Here is a 21,963-nt window from a genome sequence, read left to right on the forward strand (position 1 = left end):
AAGAAAAATCAGTTTAAAGCAAAATACAGAGCAGATGGAGAAGCCAAATGACAGCACAAGCAAATGAATGAAGACAAGAATCTACTACATCTGAGACATTATAGTCAACTAACACGCTAATGTGATGTAACGTACAACCTTAAAGGCCATGGCTTCCTAAGGGGGACATTAGTGAGATGAACTGATTTCTCAGTTTCATAATTTCTGGTTCTCATATTGTTCGACTCTGAAAGGTCCTGCACTTCAGTTCTCAGGGCATAAATCCATACCATTCCATTTATATCCCCATGAGTAGATATAGAATAAAGCACTTCGGAGAAAAACTTTTTTGGGTTTTTTTGGGGTTGGTTTTGGTGTTTGGTTTTTTTCTACCCTGGTAGAAGCCCCTGCCACTTCTAGAGACAGCAAGTTTCTCTGTACATGCTTCAAGTGAAGCTCCATTCCCTAGTGGCATTAGGTGCTTAAATACCCCACACATTGCTACTCCGATTCCAGTAGACCAAATATGATCCTTAACTATAGCTTCTGTGCTTGAAGCCGGGACGTATTAGTAGATGTGACTATCTTAACTGCCCCTGAGTCTTGAAACAACTGTAATACACCTACTAGTGTAGTCTGAACACTCAGCAGCATTGAAACAGTAAGTTGATAGTCATTGAGTATTATTTCTCTTCTCCACTGTGTGCGATACCATGATGGAAGCTGGAAAATTACTCGTCTTTCCTTGCCAATTGTGTATTTTTCCCATTTAGCAAACACTGAATTTTCTAAGTCTGTTTTAAATAGCAACTCACCACATACTCCCCGAGGAATCCCTCTCGCCAAAAGCACTGTATGAACCATCTTGTCTCTTGTAGGTCAGCTGGCGCTGGTAGCCTGGAAGTCACAAAAGAACTGGGGGAGTCCAAAATCCTCACACAGAGAAAAACAAGTATGTAAAGTGAATGAAGACTCAAGACCATCTGGCACTAGTGTAAGGGATTCTGCTGCCCGAGGCAATCTCTTATTTTGCTGTGAGTGATAGAGCCAGCTCTGTGTACGTACGCTGTAGCTTATTCAGAAATCCATTCAGGCTAACATCGGTAAGACTACAACTCCTGCATTTTGGCCAGTAGAAATGTTAAAAATTTGATACCCCTCTGAAAAGATGCAGTATTAAAAGAAAGATTTTTTTACTTAAGCATACAGCCATCCTCCTTCCCTTTTACTGAAAGCGTCATGCAAATGAACATTTTTTTCCTTTAATGATACAACTGGATTCAGACTTTTCTCAAAAGCTGTTGCTTGGGACAACTTCATGTACCATGACAATAACAACTGTGATCTTAATGTATACGAACACTTCCTAGCTATAAGGCTTGTTTTAGACAACAATTATTAACAAGTTGAATGCTGAAGATAAGAACTCTCTACCGGAATGTCTTTCGAGATTGAAAATAAAGATAGTCAAAATGCTCTTCCTATTAGGAAAAGAATGTGCTTCTCAAACCTGTTTGGCTTCTAACGGTGAACTGCCCATCCTCATAAAGCACTCTAAGCCTCTACCTTGAGGAATACAGAATACACACTTTGATAAACGCTCTTAAACGCCCACTGGGATCAAACCCTTCAGAGTGGGTATTTCTGATACAGAAATATGTCAAACCTGCAAGAAGAGTGTGTCAAAGACATTTAGTGCCTGCTTAATTCTCCGATACATGAGTAGACGTTTTATTCCACACTGCATGACATTTTTATGGGAACAGATTACTTTTTCATTTCCAGAGGTGAAGTTTCTTTGTTGACCTCTCCAGATACAGGCAGATCCACAATCCCCAAGTAAGGGCTGCCCATGACTCCTACACTTTTTCCTGTTGCTCTATAGCCTTCTGATGCTTATAGGAAATGCAGATAGAATGGTTTGAAAAATGAGAGGAACAAAGCCCTAGAGATTAACGATGCTCTTCTAGTAAAAACATCTTTGTTTGGGGGTTGTGGTATATATACAAGTACGTGGCAGAAAGCATAAGAAACAATTTTTTTTTCTTCCTCCAAACAATAGGTGTTATGTTAAATGAGATTGTTTTCCTTCTACATAGGCCTCAGATACAATTTACTACTGAGCACTTCCTCCTTAAATTGTTCCTAAGCATTCATTTCCAGTGTGTTAGATAGAAAACTTAAGTACTCATATTTTTATATCAGTCTTATAATTTTCTCTGCTCTTTTATTCAAATATTCATTTTGAGTTGACTTATGCTTCACTGCTCTTACACTTATTCTTCTTTGCTTGCTAGGTTGATAGTGGCACAGACTTTATGTCTTGCTTGCTCTTCTGAAATCTGCTCTTTTCTAAACACTCCTCTAGAAGCTTGGACTCACTGGAGAGGTTCACCTTTCTAGTTGTCACCTGTTCACCCGCTTTTGTAGAATTGCAGGGAAATTGTGGGAAAGTAGAAAAATTACTGACCAGTTTAGCTCAGGCCACTTCTAAAGATTAGGGAATATATGGGAATTGTTGGGTATCAGCACTTTCTATGATGGATGACTAAGCAATGAAAAAGTTTTCTGGCTTGGTAAGTCACAAAAGCCTTCTAGAGTGAACAAACAGACTTTCCCATCTAAACCTTATACTTGGCAGCGCTCCAGTAAACACAGAAAAGTTTAAAACTCTTGAGGATTTCTTCTGTAAGGGTTAATTAGGAGGCAGAGTTTGGAGCCAAAAACCTGGAAGGTTTGCAGATTCATAAAAAGAAACTAAAGCAAATAAAATTGCAAAGGAAACACTGACCCGAAAAAATTGACTATGAAGCACTGACTATGAAAAAATTCCCTTTGTCTTAGTGCTATCAGCAAGCACAAAAAATTGCAAGTGAAATGGCTGTAGCCAGGCAAAGGAAGCAGCACTAGGCTTTTGCTGCTGAATACAAGAAATACATTACATATTACGTTTTATATTTATATTTCAGAGGAGAACCACCTAATCCTGTCACCTCTGATTTCATGACATGACTATTGTCTGACTCATACACAAGACAGCTTTGTCTGTTTGGGTCATTCTTGTTTTTAATGATCTCTGAATTCTTACTTGTCCTGAGAATTGTATTTAGTTATAAACTATTTTGCACGTGGCTCTTCCCAAACAAATGCTGAGAAAAACAGTGCATAAAAAGACAGATTGCTTTGAGCTGTTTAGTGAGATAGGAGGGGACACTGAAAGGACAGATGAAAGCCTTCATTATATGGCTCTAGGTTAAATACTTTGGATACTAACTTTTGATTTTGGGTATACTGTTGAAAAAGAGAAAGTTCAGAGAAGAGCCATGTAGTGACTAAAGGACTGGAAAGACAATTGATGAATAAGGCAAAAAACCTACAGATACAGATTTTTACTAAATTTAGTTTTCCTTGACTGAAATGTTTAAACATAGAAATAAGCTGCCTAAGAGGGGGAAAAAAAAAAGATTAAAAATATAAATCAGTAAGCATGTAAGCTAGGAGTTATTGAAGGGAAACACAGGCTAAGTATCAAGGTAAAACATCTTGCCACCAAATTCTGTTAGCCTGTGAGATTATGCTACAAGAAATGACAAATCCTCATCACTTGGGATACTCTTGATTAGAAAGTACAATGTGATACTAGTAAAACTCTTCTAACTTACAAGCCTTTTCTCCTTCTGTAAATTCTAAGTGTGATGAGTTACCTTGAACAAGGTAATCAGTAGCTTCACTCTCCACCTCATGGCTGAGTTGTTTGGTTTTCTGCAGATATTTCAGGACAAAAACATTAGGAGCAAAATGGATCATGTTCTGCTCCCCACATCCAAATGGTAATCGCAAAAGATTGTCCAAGTTGTTCAATGTAGGACCCATCACATCTCCTATTTGAAAAAGAAGCGATATGTTCAGTATCAAGGAATTACGCTGTACCTCCTTTTGATGTCCTATGGTTAAAACCTACCTGACTACACTAATTTCTACTAGCTACACATAGTCAGCTTAAATAAATTGTATCATCAGTTGAAAGTCCTTCCAATGTTAAGTCTTATCCCTTCAAGCTCTTGCTGGAATAAAGACATTTCACATTTCAGAGTTTGGTTATCCATGACTCCCCAATTCAGACTACTAGTTTAGAAGACAGCACAATTTGTGATTATGATGATTATGAAATGAATACTATGAATTCTAACAGACAGCACCTCTGCAAAGCCCTCGGATGGTACCAATTTTAAGTCACTGTAAACTCAAACAAGGTTCAAACAAATGACCAAAAAAAAAAAAATTTATTTGTCCTGGAATTAAGCAGCATATACCTTTGTAACTGCCTATGACTATCTTATCTGGTCTGTATTACTCAAACACTGGTCAGAAGCAAGTAACAGCTGGAGTATCTCTTCATATTTGATAACTGGTACCTAGTGATACCTCCTCAATGTTGATACCTATTATTGAAGCCGTAGCTCTTTCTGATCCTGGAATTATGTTGTGGGGAACTCCAAGAGTAAATGCTTCATTGTGATTTTCATCAGTCTCTTCTTTTCTCCAAATTTTAAACTCTCCCATTGACCCCCAGCCTGTGGAAAAGCCAATGTACTTCACCTCAAGCTGTTTGGGGACAGTCCACTCCACAATAATAGACTCATTTAGCACCCGAGTACCATGGCCAACCTGAAAGGAACAAAAAACCATGCAGTTCCAAGAACCCACACATATGAAGTCAGTCTGCCGTGTATTCTTGGACCCCATAACTTATGTGTGCATCAGAGAACACTGTAGATTGACCAGTACCTTTCTCTTTCCCACCCATGAAACAGTCCAAGGAAGTTTAATGAGAATTCCACAGGCTTGACCTCCAAGGCTTTCAGCACACTTAGCACTGAAAACATCGAAGACTGAGGTCCTGAGAACATAATGTGGCAAGCAGATATGTTCTGATTAAAATAGTGTGAATCCAGACTTAATATAGAAAAAGCAACAGGAACGAAGCTTTTGCCTTCTACAACAAGCCTAATGAGAATCTGCTGTATGTGCACTCACACTCTATTTAAGAAAGCAAGAGACTTCCAGACCATTACATAGATAAATTCACTACCTGGATAATTCCATTTTTCCAGCTGATCCAGAAGCTGCGGAATTCATCCCAGGAGAGGATACCAGCTGTGTCCCTGCTGACCACCGGTTCACCCATTTTGCTTATGGAAATCCATGTTTTAGTATTTTGATGTCCACCAATAACAATCTCAGTCATCTCTGCCATGTCATGTGGACCAGAGGACAAGGCCAGGTGAGCATCATTGTGTGCTTTCACAGCAATGTCAAAGTGTGTCATCTGGGCAGGTTTCTGCATGTATTGGTACTCATATTTGTTAGGTGTAGAAATGTGTATTTTCTCTAGTCAGAAAAATAATGGAATGTTGTAAGAATTAGAGCTTAGCTCACATGCTTCAAAAATAACCCATAGCTAACTACTAAAATTTAAACAAACAGACCTTTCTTAAGCACATGTTCTTTTTTCCACTTTCTTTTAAACAAACTATAAAACTATCTGTGGATGTTTCTTCCCATCTTCTATTTATACCCCCTTCCAATGTAGAAGATCCTTCAATTCAAACTGCTTAGCTGGATTTCTTATGAAGTCTGTAAGTGATTTTTCAGTTCTAATCTAGTGGTCAAAAGCATCTCTGTTTAGCTATGGAAGCCAACTTTGAGCTATCCAAATCTCAGGCAGAAAGGACATACTGATTCCAGAACTGAATTTTAAAACATCAGCTGAAAATATAGCACAGTCACAGTTACTGTCCACAGTGCTGAATACTTAAACTGTTTCATAAAGTAAAGGAATTTAATTGCCATTTCCAGAAATCATTTGGGCAGTTAGAGCAAATTCATAATTAGGAAGCCAGGTAAGAAAGACTCTTTATTCAAAAGTTCCTCCTACACACCATAACTCATCAATCATAGAGAAATGGAAACAGATATTTTTTTTTTTCTTCATCAGATGAAGCCACATGTTTCTATTTATAACTAAATCAAACAAACTTAATATCTCATTCAAATCATGAACTTACCATTTGGGCAGAAGAACACACTGTAGGTGTATTCTCTGGACAGTCCCTCTGGCTATATAAAGACAGAAATCCATACATAAAAATACAGTGCTTGGATCAGCAGTAACAGCTATTCAGTTTTACTTACAAAATACATAAGTAATATTCTGCCACTGTACAGTGTTTTACATCCTTTATAGAAAAGTTATTACACTGTATTCTGTTAGCTAGAGATATACTAACCACTACCAGCAAATCTCACATCACAGCATATTTCTTAGATGAACAGAGCAAGCTTATCTGATAAAATTTCTAGCCCTTTTGCATCCGAACAGTACTGAAGATTCACCAGCATGAACTCAGAACCAAATGGGCCCTTTCTGTACGTGTACCACAAAAATGGATTATTTCCAATAATGTAAACATAAAATAAATTAACTTGAAGATTCTTATAAACCTATTCATGTTTGATTAACTACCTAAAAACTTTCATGATTTGCCCAAGCATTTATAATTTTTTTTCTGAATTATTACAAATTCGTATTTTCTTACCTCAATAACAACACTACTGCGAACATAATCCACTCCCACTGGGGTCCTTTTGTCCATATAATTGTCCTCTGAGTGCTTGCCATTCTTTAAGGTCTGCATCCCATCCTGACAGCAATTAGTTCCACCGTAAGCAAAAGCTTTTGCTAAGAAACAGAAGGGAAAAGAAGCAGAGATTTTGAGATAGGAAGATCTTCAGGAGTTCAAGTGAAGATCTAAACTAATTAGATACAGTTGATTAACAATACATCAAGAGTTTTGTAATTACAGCTCTCGTATTACCTTTATTCCGTAAGTATTTGAACAGTCACATCTAAAATTGGACAATATTTGGACAGTCACAGGGCAACAGAGAAACTCTTTCCTAGTTTCCAGTGTTGCACAAATTTTACTGTGATTGTTTGCTTGAAAGATGTACAGAATTTCTTGTTATTCTCTTATTTAAGTTTCCACTGATCTCTTCAGGAAGATGTAACAGGTCCAAACCTTACATGACCACATATCACACAACAGGAAAACTGATGACTAGGGCACCTCCTGAAGTTTGTTCATACAGACTCTTCAGTGCATTACAGCTATAGAATCTGGTTCCAAGAAACAAATGAGGTTGAAAAGCTAAGTTGGCAGCAAGTGGAATGAATTATTCCACTTAGGGGTACTAGGGAAATAAGAATTTTCTTCTGAAAGAGGAATAAAAAGAAACACTCGTAAAACTCCTTCAAGCAGCAAGCTATTTTTATTTCTATACTACCAGTGATGTTGCTCAGTCCAAGCTCATTGAAGGACAAAACGATAGAGGTGGGTTTAGCTTCCCCAGGGGCAACGCACTTCTTTCTTGTCAGATGGTGTTTCCCAGGATGCCCAACAAACTTTATGCCTTTTGGAACAGAAATCTTCACATGGACCTGTGAAAATTTTTGAATGCCTTTTATTGCAAATTTCAGCTGCAAAACCAACTGGTATATGTGAAAAATCTGAAAACTACAAAATGCTTGATAAAATCATAGTATGCACAGATTATTCATTCTTCAAACCCTCTAGTAGTATATTTGACTGACAGCATTATTTTCAGCTCAACAATTCTACAAGTAGTTCTGAATGATACTACTGGAGCTAGACGGATAATGAGTTTGAGAAGAAAACACCTAGGGAGACAGGATTTCTTGGGGAAAAAAAAAAGTTCTTTCAAAATCAGCTGTTTCCAGCAGCTTTCTGATTATGAAAGAAATTCTTCTCTGTGGTTCAGCATAAGCTTCCTAATTGTCTTCCCTACATATTTGTATTTCTGAAGTGTTGCAAGACACTTCAGACTACTACAGTTGTTTCAAGCTAAAAGTAAATAAAGCAATGACATTTATTCATATTGAAAAACAATATTTTTATCTTGTTCAAGGCATTTATGCTGAGCTTATCACTACATTATCCCTATACCTTATCTACTGTAACTTGTAGATCACTTAGGAAATTCTGATGATAAAACAGAATTTAGTAACTTAGCAACAGGAAGAAAGAGGGCTGTTACCTCTACACAGACAGCTAAGTAATTGTAGACAGTCAATGGGATTTTGGTCTGTTCTCCCCGGATGACATGGTATGGCAAGGTGAAATCAATGAAGAAAGGTTTAAATGTCTTCAGTTCTGTTTGACCGGCAATGCCCAACCCCTTCTCTTCAGACAGACCCACAGCTTCAGTTATCCATGTAGTGATGGAGTCTGGCACTTCCACGTGCAGCTGTGCTTCTCCCGATATATTACTACCAAAGAGAACAGGGAATAACATGGGTTGATCAGATTAATGAAATGCTTTTGAATGGAGCTAAAGCACACAGAGACAAACATTTTGGGGAATTCCCTCCAGATCCAAACTTACAACATAGCATCAGTGTCTGCTTTGAACAACAGCTTATAAAAGGCCCAATATTTTCTATCGGGGTTTTTTTGAGACGTATGCACATTTATAAGGAGCAGAACAGCAAGTAGTTGCTTCTGCAAAACAGTCTAACATACAAATTCTTACTGGATTAAAAGCTTTGCAGGCATTTGCAGCCTCATTATAGAGTCACTTTTCTTAGAGGCAAATGTTTGCACTAAGTCAGAAAAAAAGAAAAGAAAGAATCCTAGGCTGAGGTCCTGGATAAAACCAGTTCAGCAATAATTTATTTAACAGCTAGTGAAATAAAAGTAATTTTTGTTGGAACCCATCATCCTTGTGTACATTGCCACATTGCAGACTCTGCTTGAACATAAGGGCAAATGAGAAATTTTCCAGACACCAAGTTCAGCAACTGCTTGTCCAGGGGAGCATATTTTGATTCAGAAACATTTTGGTTGGTTGGTTTTTGGAATGCCTGACTCAGAGAATTTCCAAAAACATCATTTTCTTCCAATGAGGATGGAAACTAATAATTAAAAATCAAATTTATATTCTGAGTATTTAGCTTTACTGTGCATACCACAACAGGATATCATAAACCTGGTATCCTCTTCCATGCTTTATAATAATAGAAATTCAATTTTGTTCTGCAGACTTTGCTATTTCCCTCCTGCAAAGAAGCTTTGGCCTTGCCTGGAACAGAAAACATTTCCTCTAAAGCAAGAACAAAAGCTATTTCATGGCTCAACTGGCAGGATGATTGGTGCAGTTATGAGTACACCCTAAGGTTGTTTTCTCTCAAGTTCTTATTTATTCCCCAGAGCTTGATACACATGCTGCTAGCTCTGTAATCTTTTGAGAGCAATGTGCATCTTAGTTGGCATGGAAAATGAGAAAGCAAGATCTTCAGAATAAGCTCTGCGAGTCTGCAGCATAGCACACTGTCTTTCAACACTGCAATACCGCCTGATTCACATCCAGGACAAACCGAAGGATTGCGCTTTCACTGTTTTTCAACTGAAGGTTATTCACATTTTAGGCACCAACGAGGTATCTCTACTTTCATCGTCTAAATCAACTGTTTGTAATCTTCAATGAGCCTAAGCTATTGTAACTGTCAGTAACTAAGCAGCATATCATGTACTGATCTGTGTATTTATATTACAGTAGGAAAAGGATTAAAACAAACAGTTTGATGAAAAACTAGAGATCACTGTGCCTTTGAATAGGCATGCTAGGTTTGGTCAGTCTCCAAGCACTCCGGCCAATGAATGTGGTTCCCCAGTTCACACTACTGAGTGGAGAGCCTGGGAAATGCACTTGGCTTGATAGCACCAAGTTATTTTAACTTCTTTTAAGCACACTGGTTTCTTAATATTTCGGTCTTCATCCTAACTGGAGTTAGGTAGCTGGTACCTGCAATAAACTTCAGCCCTGAAGAGTAAGCAGAAGGGTGTCCTAGCTGCAGAACTGGCAGTATTCCAGTCTGTTTAACCGGACAATTTGTTGCAGCTGATGTTCTTTCCACTGGGATTTGAGCCCATAACCAGCATTAACATTATTTTCACACATGAGGGCACTTACTCTTCTGGGCAGGGGGCCAAAGTACACACACATTTCCAGCCATCAGACCCTCCATCCAGGTTCTTGGAATTTTTAGAATTGGTTTGGGAAGTTGACATTAGGCTTTTGTTTCTTTTTTTGAGGATTGTATATTATAATTATACATGGTAGAAGAAAAAAAAAATTTCTTAATGTTCAAGAGAGTGGAAATCAAGGAATGCTCAACTCAGTTGTTTCTAATGAAATGAAGTGGAGAAAATGCAATCCGCAACTTTTTATTCCACCCTCTCCCACTTACAATTAACTGCCCCTGCTTGCTGAGGCCCAAACGGGCACTTCTGGAATTCTTTCTGTATTTCTACAAGGCATATTTCATGCTCAATTGAACAGATTTGAATACACTTGCTGCAAGTTCCTGTCAAATTTAATTTATAGTCATTTATTGAAAATGAAGTTTACTTGCAAACCTGGAGAAGCCTTTTAATAATTGCTTCAAATTATCCTAGATGTACTCTTCTGGGAGACATTAGTTATCTGTTTATTTTTTTAGTTCCAGTTGTACCAGGTGGAAACCATGATTTATTGGGCAGTAAATTAAGGTTTGGGGGAGATGCTCTTACATCAGATGAAAGAGAAAGAAAGGCTCTGTGCAATTTAAAAAGCGATCAATATAGAATACTCACCAGTGCATGGTTAGGCTATACCAGCACTTATAGAAGCAGCTATTCTGCCTCCATCTCCTCACACATTACTCTGGGATCATTTTCCCACTAAAGCATACACAGCAATTGGTGCTAGAACAGGGGTGGAAAGGAAGAAAAACACTAGCACTCACTGAGGGTGATATTTCTGGATTACCCTAGGGCCCAAACACAAATCCAGACCCAATTCATCCCCCACCGTAAAGGGACACCAGCACTTCTGAGGGATTGGGTCTTGCCTCTTGACTGTGAACTCTAGCAAGATTTCCAACCACCCTTTGCTCTCTTAAGTGGTACATAGAATTCTGGTTCATATGAAGATTTTTGCATAGAGCTAGAAGTGCATCACCACTTTATATCTTACAGTCCCTTTTTATTGCAAGAGCAGTCTGACTTGCATTTATTGTGAGGCAAGCTTATGCAAAAAAGTAGTTCCTCACAGTAGGTAATCACTGCAAACCTATACCCTCACTTGCTCTTCAGTAACTTGTTGATACACCCTTTCCATAAGTAAGTAAAACCTAGAAATGTGTTAAACCAAACCATTGCTCCTTTTCTTCCCTGAAGATACTCCTCTGCTTGCGACACCGTGTTGCATTACACATGGGTTGCAATGTAGTCACAACTGACAGGTTCAACTTGAAGTAAGTGAATATGCTTCAAGACTAGATGAAATGTTACAAAGAAAGATTATTGATTAAAGTAGCAATGACGAAAAGCAACCACAACCACAACAAAATATCAGAATGCCAATGTAACTCCAGTAGGTTTTAAAGAGCTTTGTTTTCTGCAGTTGAAGAGGATACAACCCTCTGGATATACTTAAGGGAATTCCCTATCAATACCTGACATTGAGGCAGTGCCAAATCCATGTTTCGGGAAAGAAGGTTCTTTTTCTCTTCTCTGCTCTGCTAGAACAAGAAATAAGTCCTTGGCAATGAATTCTTTTAATAAGACAGTTGTAACAGTAACTGATAAATGAGTGTTATCACCTGAATGCAGCTCACATGACCAACCAAAATTCTAGCTAGCATAGAATCATAAAAAAGTGAATGGGTGTATCATTCAGAACACAAATTACATGGTCTTTCCAAATGATCCCATTGTGCACACACACATCAAACAGTCTGGAGACATAAATAAGAATCTAAAAAAAAAAAAAAAAAAGAGAATCCTAAAAACTAGTTTAAATAATATAATCTAAAAGAATAAAGGTTTTATGATCCAAATTCTTTCACCAAATGGAACCAAAGGGAGCATACAGAGCATGTGTCTTCCCATGATACCATGATATAGCCTTACTAATAGCAGTTACTACAATCACTACTTTATATTCCCCTCTGTTTCTTCTCTTGGAATTGTCTTGATCTCTAATATTTTCCTAATTTGTTCCATTTTTCTACACCTGTGATGCTTCACTATCTTTTTCTTAACTAACCTCCAAAACTTACTCTGCTAAGAGAGGCTACCAGGTGGTTCAGAATACAAAGGGAAGGCACATCCTCAGTTTGCAGCATTAGTCGTGGTACTTCACAACTTTTCCTTCCTGCAGTCCCTCATTTTATTTGTTTTGACCACCAGCTGAATGGTCAAAATAACGAGCAATGAGCACCTCTGCAAACCAAGGGCTAGCTTGCAAGTATTGAGAAGCAGCAACTAATTCACAGAAAACTGAGATACAAAGAGTTTCAAATGATCCTTTTGAAGAATATTACTTTGCATTTTTCCAGAATTAATTTAAATTTTAAAAGTAGTGTCAGTTATAGGTTTTGTTAGGTCTATCAAGACAACAGAAGAGAGTTTCCCAATACCACCTTGTCTAAACCAAGCAATGTCCTGGGCATGGAGGTGGGAAACAGCTGAGAATATAGAAAAAAAAAAATAGCTAAGAGTATCATAGACAATACGCATTACAACAAAAATGTTACCTTGGTGCTATTTTAGAATGCATTGTAGCCACCAACGTCCCAGTATGTGGCTGAAAAGCTGGGACAGCCTCATCCGTGTACATGCCTCCATTCTGTCTGTGGTTTAAGCTGACTATATCAGTCATTACAACCAAGCCAGTTTCCTAGACAATAAAAATGAAGACCAAAAAACAAAAACCAGCAAGAAAAAAAAAGAAGAATTAAACATGTACCAATAAAAACTTTTCTGAATAGAATCCCCCAACCCTATTCCAACATTTATGGGGTAAATTTCAATTGAAACTTGAGGATTTTGTAAAACTTTATATAAAAATGACTGTTAATGTGAAAATATGTAGGCACTTTATAGGCAGAGGTTTTATGAGAAAGCTCTTGTTTGCTTGGAAAATGCATTTAAACTAGTATCTAACATTACTGGGCATGTGTAACTGTCAGGCAGCTACAGGTGAAAAATGATTACACATATTTTTCCCCTAGAATATTACATTACAGCTTTTTACCCTTCCTAAAAGTTTCCAATGTGTTCTGCTGCAGTTAGCAGGCAGCTCTCACATCAGACATCACCAATTATGCACTACCAGGAATGCCAAGCAAAATGGAAACTGTCCACACAGCTTCACAGTAAAAATACAGAATTCATAAGAAAGCTGTCTGCCAGCTCTGTCCCCTAAATGCACTTATTCATAAGAGACAGCAGCTCCCCGACACTAAAGGGAGTTTGAGCTTTGTTCTCTTTATATACACATGCAGTTATTACAAATCAGGTATACAGCAATGCATACATACCAGCTATTAACATATGTATCTTTTCCTGAGAGTTTACACCTCTCAGTAAGAAAAAAAAAAGCATCAGAACAAAAGCCCCAACAGATCCCAGTGAGAGAAGAAGCAGCGACTCCTGCAGCAGTGGACAGCAATGAGGATTTAGAGTTTATGATCAAGAGATTGAGGCATTGGGGGAATATGTGGAAGCCTATGGGGTTTAAGACAGCACAATAGAACAATTTAGCTAAAATTGCAGAAAGGACAAAGAATGAAGAGACAGGATCAGGGTAACCTGATCAAGGATACAAAGAAAACATTACTGATCTTTCACACAGATGGCCACAGAAGCTGGCAGAACTGGGGCAGGAAAGAAGTTTAAAGGATTTCCACAGGACAGATAGTCTAAAAGGGAAGAGGCTATAAGGAAAGACTCATGTTCCACCTTCCTTCCCTCTCAAAGTGACTGCAGAAGAGATCTGCACGCTCACCCATGCCTGGAGGAACCTTCTGGTGCACTATCTGATTCTCCAGAGCATCAGCATGAATTCCTTCACCCAACAGGATTATCTGGCCCTCTCATCAAGACTGGCCAAAATCAAAGCACGTTTCTCCAATATCTTTGCTGGAACAGTGTACTCTCTGTTCTTGGAAACTACTTTCCAGCCTACCCCCTGGAGAAACAGCTCTGATGTGAAAAAAATAATGGCCTATGGAGCTGAAAATTATCCTGCAAACATGAAAGTAAAAAAGACACTCCATAGAGAAGCGAGGCTGATTCTTCCTACTGTAAACGCGAAGCGAGCATCCTTGGTGATGTCCCAGTGCCAGGGAAAGACAGAAGATCTACGGCGTCTACGTGAGGACATGCCTGGCCACCAGAAGTGCCCTTCTTCCTTCGGAGTTCCAAAAGCATCAGATACATCATATTCTGCAAGCTCTTGAAAAACCTGCAGGGAAAGGGAAGAGACTGTTGTCTTTAGGTATAAAGGCTACTTACTAAAGGTAAAGCGCAGGTAGCAGCATTAAGAAAAAGACATCAGTGCCTTAAGCTTCCTTTTACCTGACTGGCTGTCAGCTGAAAACCTGTCTTCAGCAAATAGACACTCTTATCCACAGTGGCAATGCAGACACAGCTGGATTTTGCAGCTCTGACCTTGATGTTCACAACATCACCAGGTCTGGTCTCATTTGCTGAGAGAGCCACTGCAACCTAGGAATTTAACATTAAATCCCATTATCTCGACTCATAATCAGCAGACAAAACTACAAAGAGTAACAAGACGCCACCCCCTCCTCTCCACTAGCTACATTGCCAATACCTGATTTTCAAAGGAGGACTTCACAGTGAACTGCAGGCTGTCTGTAACCCCTTCTCCGTTCTCCCTGACGTAATACACCAGAAGACGGCCCAAGGGAGCCATGTTGTGAACTACTGAGAACCGGAGGAATGTCATGCAGACTTCAACCTCTGCTGCAGGGATACTGGTAGGTGCTGAAAAATAAATCGTAAAAAGGACAGTGTTGTTTATCAAATATCACTCTCTTCCTGCCCCATCCAAATGCTGCGAGGCACAGAACTCTCCACCCAGGACTTGCATCCTTCCCTTGTTCCTGTTGCACACGTTCTTCTTGAACTCAGAATCTTTTCCCTTCCTTTTTCTTTTTCCTTCTATAAGCTGATAGGCAATTAGCACCCATAACATAATGATCAGTATCGAGAAGGTGGATAGAGAATGACTACCCAGTGTTTTTCCTGACATAAAATCAAGGAAATTATATATAATTAAGTTATCAAGCCATTTAAAATAAACAAAAGAGGGTATCTATTGCTGCAGAACGCTGCTGAGAGAAAAAGTATAAATGGGTTTGAAAAAGGAGTATGCAGATTATAGAGCATCGTTTCACTAGCAGCAGTTAAATAGAATCATAGAATGGTTTGGGTTGGATGGGACCTTTAAGGATCATCCCTGCTGTGGGCAGGGACATCTTTCACTAGATCAGGTTGCTCAAAGCCCCATCCAACCTGACCTTGAACACTTCCAATGATGGAGCAACCACAATGTCTTGGCCACATGTAAAAGCTCAGAACCAACCTTCAGTGCAAAAAGTTGTTAAAAATTCTTAAACCACTGATCACCAGAAGCTGGGTGGGTACATCTAGGGAAATTTCTTTTACTTTTCCCCTAACTATCTGAAAGTGGCTGCTATTGCAGACACGTTACTAGGATAGACAGACTTTTCCTTTGGCAGCTGTTGTATGCATCTTCCCAAGCATACCATTCTTTATCCCCCTGTTCCCTGAATTCACCAGATTTGTATCTTTCTGTTATTCCTTCTACAAACTAGGAGTTCACACTTCATTTCCCTTCCCCATGCTAACTGCATGATCTTCTCCTTTAGCCTGATCCATACTATCAGTCCATCTAATGTCCTCTTCCCAGCTTAAGTTCAACCAGCTTAGTAAATTGCCCCAGCCCCATCATACACTTCCCTACCACTCAGCTGATCCCAAGCCAAGCATATTAAGAAAGATTAGAGTTTTCTTAACAGAAAGGCTACAGAAAGACTAGAGAAAACTCTCCAAGAGTTATCCCTCTTGGAGAAATTTATCTTTTTTCTATATGACTATGTGTGCAATGGACATCACTATTTTTCGGGCACAAAATTATTCTACGCCCTTTAAAGAGCTTCAAATTAAAAAAAGAGATACTTAGGTTTGTGGAAAGTTTGTTTTTCCCAGAAAATAGGGGCGAGTTTGCATTTCTGATGCTAGCTACCTGTTCCTGGGAAGCGTGCGATATCAACGTTCTTCTCAAAGGGAAAGGTGGCTCTTTTGCTCCTCTGCTGGGTGACGTTACTGGGCTGCAGTCCTGAAAGGACAATGTTGCCTCGCGATGCCACTTCATAATGTAGAGTGAAGTTGCAAGGACATGTGGACTTCACTGCAATCCAAGCCTCCTCTCCTACCTGCACCCAGAGACAGGAAAGCAAAAGATCTGGTCTGTTACAATGCATGCTTTTTATTTATAAAGCACAGAAATCTATTTGGGTTTCAGTCCACAAGAGATGTGACCCCTCTCCTAAGAAATGTATGCATCGAAAAGTATATTACATTAGCACTGTTTTCATGGACTTTCTTCACAATAAAAAGGGGCCTGCATTCAGCTTGTCACTCTCTGCAAATCTAAGAGGAGAATGGGCTGGGGGGTTGTATGCATTAATGAAAACAATAAAGGAATCTCTGGAATCCTGAAAGTTAAGCCTTTTGGCAGAGAGCTGCTGTCAGAATTGGTTGAATTTTAGACACCCTTTCAGTAGTCCAGTCCAAAAAAGAAAGAGATGGGCTGGGGGTGGGAAGAGATGTGCGTTTGATAGTCTTTGCAGTTTAATTGAGATTGTACATGGTGATTACTTTCATATGGCAAATACTAACTCAAACATAACCAATGTGGCATGAAATTACTGGGAATAGATCTGAGGGAAAATGCTTTCAAATTACACAAGTCTTGACATTAATTTGCAAGTCTGGTACTCAAGGAGCTGTCAAAGACACAAATAAATGAGAAGAGAGCTTCTTTTTCCTGGGTAAACTCATCTGATGTCTACAATAGGCTTCAGAGCAGCACACTGACTTCCTGCACTTTTTGTGCACTGAAGCCCTATACCCAGAGGTACTTGCTAAGTACCAAATCCCCTGGAGACAAAATCCCCCAAATACTGCCAATCCCAACAGAATAGATATCAGTGCTCAGTCACGGGATTAGGACTGGGTAATGTCTGGCTGAGTAATAAGCCTTCTGTGGAGCAGCCGACTTTCCTAGGAACACAAACTTCTTGCTTCTGGGATATGAGGAGCAGCTAACACTTGTACTAAGTAGGATTTCTTCAGCAACTTCCGCTCCTGATCCTCCTGCCATTTAAAGCACAGCAATGCCCAACTAAGACTGTTAAGGCTGAATAGCAATGTTAAATCCCAATGAAATCTTTTGAAAAACCTCTTTCTTCAGCACTAACAGTGTTATCTTTCCAGAATGTACATATGGTACAAACCAAAATGGCAAGGACTTGAACACAAGGAGTTGCTAATGGTTAAATACAGTGAGAATGCCACAGAGTCCAAGAAGTGCCTCGTGACATTAAATATTTGAAGTATTAAGAATTCCCCAGTGCAAATGATGAAACAATTAATTAAAAAATGAATGTAGCTAATTGGAACACCCAGTAAGAGCTGGCAAAGCAGGGAAACAGTTCCCACATCAGCTGGTCACCCAACTCCTAGCTTTCCCACAGAAGAATTAGTTCTAATCAGGTTATAATAAGAACAATGTGTTCAGATTAGCAGTGCATAATCCCCTTTCCATACCTCAGGAAACTTGTAAAAGATTAATTAGCCATTAAACTACCATGAAATGCAATGATAAAAAAAATGCTCTTATTCGGATACAAAGAGTCTGAAACCAACCTGACGGATCTGCTGATAATAGAAATCTAAGTGTATATATTGCCAAAACCCACATTTTTTTTTTCATAAAGCAATATGCAGATCCCCAGAGCATCTTCTTGGGTAGAGAACAAACCCTAAACAACGGTCAGTAAAACAATATGCGACAGAAATCATGGTTAAATCAGATCTCCCCTTTAGAAGAGAGATCGTGACAACTTTTATATGGAAGGACTACATTTTTAGAGAGGCTCCAACAAAAACTACAAAAGAAAACAAGATAACTATGTTCATAGTTCAATAACTGAAGACTAAACAGATCCAGCTGAGATTTAAACTAGAACTTCTAGTGAGACTACACAGCCCTAATTTAGACCTTTAGGAATTAAGCTACTCCCACTAACTTCACTTCCAATCTTTCAGCATTTGTTGACCTGAACTAAATGACCTGGTCATTTTCACCAAACGATTCATATGTGAATGTTACTGGAGGTGCACAGAACATACATTCAAATATGAAATACTTAATTGTTATCAGTGCCTATATCCACCCTCTCTCCCTTGTCCCCCCAACACAAAGGAGAAGGAGATGCTGCACAAAGCATCAAAGGCACTTTGCTTAGAACCACGTGCAGCCCACATTGAAGAGTTATTTGGTAGCTGAAGTGCAGCTACTTCAACCTTTGTAGTGGAAACAATAAACAGTCCAGGATCCCAGAAACAGAAATAGCTAGAAATATTTAATTAGAACAAAGTACTTTAAGACAAGAAATGCAGTTGTTGCCATGATGGAATATGAAGCCAACATACCTGGAAAGGTTTGTCTGGTGCCTGGAGCTGGATGTGACATTTGCTGGGCGAGTACCAGCTACTGATGGACAAGTAGTTTGGCAGATATTGATCCCCAGATGGTTTCCCATCAATCGCTGTCACTTTGGTCTTAACAAAAGTTACATCTTAATGTTATGCATGCATAGAAAACCTGATTTGTACTCTCTTCTTACCCTGTATCCCCATCTCCCATTTTATACTTTCCAGCTGTTCATGACTTGTCATCTTTACATAGCAACAGTACTCTCCAAATATTGGACCCTTACTACTGTGTTAAGCTGTATTTGGAGAAGCATCTTTTCATTATGGTTATCAACATCAGTCCTATTGGCAGCAAGAAACAAAGCAAGTGTTTGCTGCATTTAAATCAAGAAGTTGAAGCTAAAAGGCACTGATTTCCTGTTTGTAGCACTGATTTATAAAGTGCAGGTTTGACAAGATTAGTTACATTAAAGCCTGCTAATCCTATAAAGAGCTTTCACCCACCTCCAGCCAGACATATTGGGCAGCTGTAGGGATGGAGGGGATTTCAAACTCCACCAGGCCATTTCTTGATACCAGCTCACTTGTATAAACGTTGTCCTTTGGTGTGAGTTCAGCTTTAATTCGGATAGTGACTCTGTCAGCTGGACTTCCATCAGGATAAGTGACTTCTACCTATAAAGTGTTTCATTTATAGAACAACGGGTTTTACATTATAGGCAATTCCAGTCAATGACAGAAACAGCAGGTGGGAAAAAACACACCAGAACATGGTGTCACATCCTGGGATCAAGTCAGTATAACCTTCTATCAGCCACATGTCAGTGTCTCTAGTTTTAATCTTACCTTTCCTTTGTAAGGCAGTCCAGGTTTGAACTGTTTTCTGGTATCCTTGGAGTACTTGATATCAATCAGCTGTTTCTGAACAGGTGTTGAGTCATCAAATGTAACCTGCTTGCTCCCATCAGAGCTGATCACTGTGGCCCAGATATTGACTGTGCCTCGAAAATGTTCCGGAACATCAGCTGGCATCATGTCTTTTACACACACATCGAAAACAGCAGAGCCATCAATCTACAAAGTGTGTTGGGGAACAGAAACGTAAGTTTACATTCACATTCAAAAAGTGTCTAGAAGCCAAATCTAAAGCATAGGCACTTGATAGGAGTTTGCAGCAGTATTTTTAAAGGATGTGGAGTGGAGAGAATTAATTGGGCAGCGGGTGAAGGAAGGAGGAAAGAAAGCAAGTTTCATTTTCCTCCCTTATCCATAGTCTGGACTAGCTCTGTCACAGTCCTTCATTCTCATGTTCTCCTCAGCCCCATATGATCTAAAACCAGATTAATACTACACCAACAAATTCTCATCCCCCCAAATCATAAACATATCATGTAAAAATATGTAATATTTTTATTATGCTGGACCAAATTATCACATTTATTAATTTATTTTCTGACCTCCTATCAGTAACATAAAATAGAGCTGTGGTATTAACTTCAAAGAGTGCAGATCAGGCATTTTATCACAGCTGACTCAATGGTCTCCCTCACCTGGGTGGTCTTGAGGACAGGGTGTCCCACTTCATGCCTGTAGTACCCTACGCCATTTATAGTCATATTGACAATTAACTTTCCGGTCACTGGTTTTCCAAATGTATATCTGAAATGGAAAGAAGATAATGAATAACTTCCAGCTGTTTTCTGCTTCCTGATTATATCAAGGCTAGTACCATGTGACCTGCACATCTAGAAAACAGAAAAAAAAAAAATCACAGAAGGTTTTCCAGCTTGTTATTGCTAACATGTTTTATGAAGGCTCTTACATAGGAAAGCTTCTGACGATGACCAGAAATCATGTGAAAAGTCTGCAGCAGATGAGATCCAAGCTCCAGTGGCTGCACCATCCTGTGGCTGTACTACAATCCATAGTAATGAAACTTGATTTGGGACATGCTCCTACCTGGCATGGACAGTTCCTTGTTCGCACAGTGAAAGGTCACGAATGTAGCGAGGAGGGTCAATCAGCAACTCAAACTTTGGTAATACTACAATGAAAAGAAATAAAACAATCTTTTCAAGGAGATCTTACTGACCAGATTATAGCAAAAGCATACACAGCTCTGACAAGATCACTGCTTATGGTCAGATGAGGGCAGTGTAACTAATATCAGGCAGGACAGCACTCAGAAGAGAAAGAATCAACAAAAGTAGCAAACCAAGACCATCTTGGCAAGATTACCTTAGCAACACACCCTTAGATTTTGACTTCTTTTCAGAGGGATCTGTGTTCCAGGATTTGAGCCCAAGCTTTTTCTCTTGATACATGGTAAAGAGGAGAACTCGCTACTGACTCCTCCACAATGCACTGGGAATAGAGCTATGGTATTAGCAGTTGTCAGTGTCTATAAATGCTTGTGTGATCAGGTCAGATGCCATAGATGGTGTGCTGGGTGTAACAGTGTCCACCTTTCATCAAACAGAGGGACTTTGAGACTGAAAAGGGGGGTAGCAAAAAAAGAATTCAGAATTCCAAGAAGGGCTCTGGGAAGGGAAGGAAAGCACTGACAGACTCAAAGCATCTTGAAGAGTTTTCCAAAGCAAAATTAAATCTTTCTTACATGAATAAATCATGCAGTATGACACTCCATTTCAGGTCCTTTACTTTATGAAGTGTGGAGGACATGAACAAAGGGCTTGGTTAAGTTTTAAGTGTCTATATCCCTGAAGTACATAGTCTCTAAAGAATTTTTCCTCGTTACATTTTAAATGCGTTATTTCTTAGGTGTTTCATCTCAAGTAAAAACATTTCATAATGTTTTGTTCTTCCAAATGTGCTTCGATTATAGTCAAAGTTGATTTGGATACAACTCACCATATTTCTGAACTTCAAAGGATTTGTTGTATGTGTGCCCCTGCATTTCAGCAAAGATGAGCCATTCACCAAACACTGGCTGATCAGACAAAGGAAAACTCATATTTACAATACCTGAAAAAGGAAACAACATACTGTGAACTGTGTCACTCATCAGCCTTTGTCAAGGTTTATTGAACACAACTCGGTATAAGCAGAAGCAAAGGCAAGTAACAGTACACTGAGAAAAAAAAAATCCAATACTTACCACAACAAAATGGCTTCAAATTGCTCCACTCTATCATACGGGACCCCCGAGGATCCTGCATAGTGGTTTAGGAATGAGAAACATCACAGTGAAAATGAATATCACCAATACATTTAACTCAGTTTGCAACAAAGAACTTCATTTTGTAATACATACACTTCACTAACAGCTCGAATGTAACTAACA

At 39.0% G+C, this 21,963-nt stretch overlaps 1 protein-coding gene across 3 annotated transcripts in view; it reads right to left on the minus strand.

Annotated features, from left to right (window-relative positions):
• CPAMD8 (C3 and PZP like alpha-2-macroglobulin domain containing 8) overlaps positions 1-21,963 on the minus strand; it is a 57,384-nt gene that overhangs the window by 27,395 nt on the left and 8,026 nt on the right. For 2 of the 3 annotated variants that reach the window (XM_072845537.1, XM_072845540.1), the window contains 21 exons: positions 21,778-21,832; positions 21,531-21,644; positions 20,619-20,703; positions 20,210-20,318; positions 19,506-19,733; positions 19,164-19,334; positions 18,657-18,785; positions 16,183-16,372; positions 14,725-14,897; positions 14,466-14,615; positions 14,191-14,352; positions 12,641-12,783; positions 11,558-11,623; positions 8,098-8,329; positions 7,327-7,480; positions 6,579-6,721; positions 6,048-6,099; positions 5,072-5,370; positions 4,422-4,647; positions 3,684-3,860; positions 795-876 (listed from right to left, as the gene is read on the minus strand). In XM_072845537.1, coding sequence (XP_072701638.1) covers positions 795-876; positions 3,684-3,860; positions 4,422-4,647; positions 5,072-5,370; positions 6,048-6,099; positions 6,579-6,721; positions 7,327-7,480; positions 8,098-8,329; positions 11,558-11,623; positions 12,641-12,783; positions 14,191-14,352; positions 14,466-14,615; positions 14,725-14,897; positions 16,183-16,372; positions 18,657-18,785; positions 19,164-19,334; positions 19,506-19,733; positions 20,210-20,318; positions 20,619-20,703; positions 21,531-21,644; positions 21,778-21,832 — 3,140 coding nt within the window. The remainder of the gene's footprint in view (positions 1-794; positions 877-3,683; positions 3,861-4,421; positions 4,648-5,071; positions 5,371-6,047; positions 6,100-6,578; positions 6,722-7,326; positions 7,481-8,097; positions 8,330-11,557; positions 11,624-12,640; positions 12,784-14,190; positions 14,353-14,465; positions 14,616-14,724; positions 14,898-16,182; positions 16,373-18,656; positions 18,786-19,163; positions 19,335-19,505; positions 19,734-20,209; positions 20,319-20,618; positions 20,704-21,530; positions 21,645-21,777; positions 21,833-21,963) is intronic. The other variant, XM_072845539.1, reaches the window with a different exon arrangement.

Source organism: Ciconia boyciana, chromosome 24, assembly GCF_034638445.1.
Source record: "Ciconia boyciana chromosome 24, ASM3463844v1, whole genome shotgun sequence".
NCBI lineage: Eukaryota > Metazoa > Chordata > Aves > Ciconiiformes > Ciconiidae > Ciconia > Ciconia boyciana.